Here is a 3,893-nt window from a genome sequence, read left to right as displayed (position 1 = left end):
TTTCCTCTGCTAGATTTCCCACATTGGGTAATCCTTGACCATATAATCTGGCTTGCCGCACTTATAGAACCGTCGATATGCTTAAGCTTACTACTGGTCTCTCTCTTGGATGCTCTTTTGGAATTCTTGATGAACCTCTTGAACTTGGCAAACATTGCTAGATCAGGATCATTATAGTCAGATTCATCATCCTCAGATGCTTTTAGAACCAAGGCCTTATCCGTCTTGGGTTCTTCCTTGTGCAATTCTATCTTTCTCATTTCGTGAGTTTTTAAGTTTTCAACCAACTCATCAAGTGAGATTTTGTCCAATTCATTGGCTTCCTGGATTGCAATGACTTTTGATTCCCATGAAACTGGAAAGAATCTTACAACTTTGCTAACCAACTCTTCTGAGGTAAACATCTTTCCAAGTGATTTTAGTTCATTATTTATTATAGTGAATCTAGTCATCATATCCTGGACGAGCTCAGACTCCTTCATGGAAAAGAGCTCATAGTTTCTCATGAGTAGCTCTAACCTTCATCTTTGTACTTGGTTTGTTCCTTCATGAGCAATTTGGAGTGCATCCCATATCTGCTTCGCATTAGAGCACATAGAAATTCTATTATACTCATCAGGACCAAGTTCACAGATAAGGATTTTCTAAGCCTTTGCATTCTTCTCCATCATTCTGAAACCTACTGCCACAAATTCAGAGGGGGTCCTTAGGAACTGTTTTATTTTATGCATTTTGTTTAGTAGGAATCAAAGGACCTTCGTTCATTATGGTCCATAGTTCAAAGTCTTCAGCTTTTAGGAAGTCTTCCATTCTGTCTTTCTACCAACTGTAATATTTTCCATTGAACAAGGTTGGCTTGGTAGTTGATTTTCCTTTATTAATTTCGGGTGGAGTACTCATCTTGCTTTCAAGAACTCTCTAGGTGTTAGCCGTGTAAATGAGAGAACCTGCTCTGATACTAATTATTAGTTTGAGTGCCCAATAAATTACCAAAGAACTTGGTTCTTTACTATGTTCCTTAAGCGTAAAGTAAATAAGCAATAAAATGAACACAATGATTTTTACGTGGAAAATCACCTAGCTCAAAAGGTGCAAAACCCACGATCTACCACGTAGGATTTTCAACTCCAACTCTACTAGAACAATGAGCTAAAATATATCACTTACAAGACTATAATTAAATATTCTCCAGTACTCCTACTACTCCTATTTGATTCACAAGTTACTCTAATTTGTAAAGAAAAATACTCACTCCAACTAATTAATTATTTATGAAATTTGATTACAATTCAATTTCCTAAAACACATTTACTAGACTGACTCAAGAAGAATACAATGCAAGTACTCGACTCGAGTAAACAACTTATGACTCTTTTGTTGATGTATTAAAAGATAGTTCAGAAGTCCATAATTGATCATATTTAAACACTTCAACTTAAGATCTTCTAGGAGTCCTATTCATAATCAACTTCCTCTTTGATAAGACTCCTATTGTTCCAAGGATTTCACACGCTTTGGGACTTTTGTCTCTGACTGAATTATCCGTATCCTCTTGAGTAATGACCCTCGTCACTTATAGCAGTCTTCTTCCACCAACCTCGGACCTGGGTAACTTTGAGATAAAGTTACTTTCTTGTACCGAAGTACAAGTATCAACATGAGGAGTGATCTTTTCTCTCGAGGAGCTAATTCTTCAGAACAATTAAGCAGCTAGGTTGAGGACCTGGTTCTTTAAACACTTAGTCCTACTCTATCTACTTCAATACTCAACAAACTAATATACATACGCAACGCAATGTGGATTTTCACTGTTAATTGCCTCTCCATGAGTGATACCGTCACCCTTATTTTGGAATTTATGTTTTATTTTATACATGGATAATAGTATTCAATGAAAGGCCAATGCCTTCATTAAAATGTAAAATTTCTGTCGTACAATCACTATTATCATTAGCATGTAAGAGTACCTACATGTTTCTAGCCACAATTTGTATATTATCATTTACCGTGTAACAATCACTCTATTGTAATCCCTGAAAATTTAACGAACCCTACATTAGTTATGCACGAATTCCACTTCTTATCATTTCAAATAAGAATACGCGTATTAATTTGATAATTGTGTCTAATTAAAGACGATGAGTACCTTTAATATATACAATTTATGCTTAACAATTGTTAATCATAATCTCTATTTCTTGAATAATAAAATGCGTCAATTGGTGTAAATCTTAATCCTCACCAATTATAAACCAAGTATACTTTGATACGAAGTAGCCGCGTGCTGGATTATATATCTAACATCTATACTAGGACTATTCTAAACTGTCAACTTTTTTTTTTCTTTCTTATAATATGATTTTAACTAGAAATATAATTTCGGGTTCACTAATTCCATGCGTACTGCACATCAATTTTAGCCGGTAGATCCGTTTGTCTTTTGGCTTAACATAAAGTTTTCTCACTTTCCTCAATTCTGATCCCTAATTTCTTCTCTTTCTTTCATAGATGAGAGAAGATATAGTAGGGTAGAGGGAGGATCAATATGGCAAATCATAAAAAGGAAGAAGTAAAACCAGTTTTGGGTTATCAAAGATCAGAAAATTTCTACCAAACAGATCATAATAATTATCAGCAATTTCATCCTGCAGGATATGCTCAACCCTGTCCTGGTTATCCTGCTAATCCAAATGAAGCACAACCCCTTCATTATTATGATTATAATCAACAACCTAATAATAATTATCCAGCTAGACCTCTGCCTTATGTATCCCCTGAAGTTAGCCAAGGATTCTCTTTTGCCCGTGTAATGCTCTGCCTAATGGTTTTTTTAATCTTGTTTGCATCTCTTATGAGCATGGTTGCATGGTCAGTATTTTCATCAGAGTGGCCAACAATTAAGGTGGAATCATTCGTTGTTCGTTCCTTCGAGATTTCAAACGGATCGTTGCTGAAAGCAAATTTGGAAACCAAAGTATCCGTGAAAAATACAAATCATCGATCATCAATCGTGGTATTGTACGCAGAGAATACGTTGTTATACAAGTACGTTGTTCTTGACACGACTTCATCGGTTGATCATTTGGAAATAGCCAAAGAGAGTACCGTCATGTTGCTTGACGCTTTTGCATTGCCAAATTCTAAACGGAGCTTCACCGGGGATTCGGTGCTCAATGAAATGGCTAAAGATCAAGGAAGAGGGCACATTCTCTTTGATTTGAAAATTGATGTTCAAGTCATATTTAAGTCCCGGGTTTATGAGAAGAGAAACAAGATCCGTGTGTATTGTGAAAAGATTAAATTGAATTTCCAAAATGGTTCCACGATTCCAACGTGGGATGGTTCTAAAAGTGAATGTATAAATGGTTGAATCAAGTTTTATCATCTTTTCTCTTTTTGATGTAACACAGTAAGATAAATAAAGTTAAAAAAAATTTACCAGCAAGAGCATAGGTATAAATCGAGGTAAAAATAGAATATGGTAAGTTATTAATCCCTACTCAAGCTGCATAATGGCTTTGCCAAGTGCAAGGGAATTGGTGGAGATTGCACAAGATATGTGTGGATGAATCAACTTATTTTCTTTTTTGTTAAATTCATTTGTGTTAGATATCAGTGTTCACAATCCAAAAAACTAGAAAAAAATGTTAGATGGACAAAACAGAAACAGAAAAACAAAAGTTTCGAGCCCGATAGAAAATTGTGTTTTCTTAAGGAATCCACTCCCTTCACTATTGCCAAGTTTGTTGGATTAATTCCTCTCAGAATAGAATGAAACAACTATATTGTAATACATGCAATGAGAATTACAAAATTTTAGCGAACTCAACTAAACAGTTAAGTTTTTGTTTTTAAAACTATGCAAAAATGCACATAAGAGATGAGAGGATGTA

The 3,893-nt window shown here is 35.0% G+C and overlaps 1 protein-coding gene across 1 annotated transcript; it reads left to right on the top strand.

The window, feature by feature from the left end:
• Positions 1 to 2,545: 2,545 nt before the first annotated feature.
• On the top strand, positions 2,546 to 3,370 carry LOC104226528 (uncharacterized). Its single transcript, XM_009778537.1, has one exon. The coding sequence runs from the start codon at positions 2,546 to 2,548 to the stop codon at positions 3,368 to 3,370; it is 825 nt and encodes a 274-aa protein (XP_009776839.1).
• Positions 3,371 to 3,893: the final 523 nt, after the last annotated feature.

Source organism: Nicotiana sylvestris, chromosome 7 (assembly GCF_000393655.2).
Source record: "Nicotiana sylvestris chromosome 7, ASM39365v2, whole genome shotgun sequence".
In the NCBI taxonomy this organism is placed as follows: Eukaryota; Viridiplantae; Streptophyta; class Magnoliopsida; order Solanales; family Solanaceae; genus Nicotiana; species Nicotiana sylvestris.
This window is presented reverse-complemented; position numbering and strand designations above follow the sequence as displayed.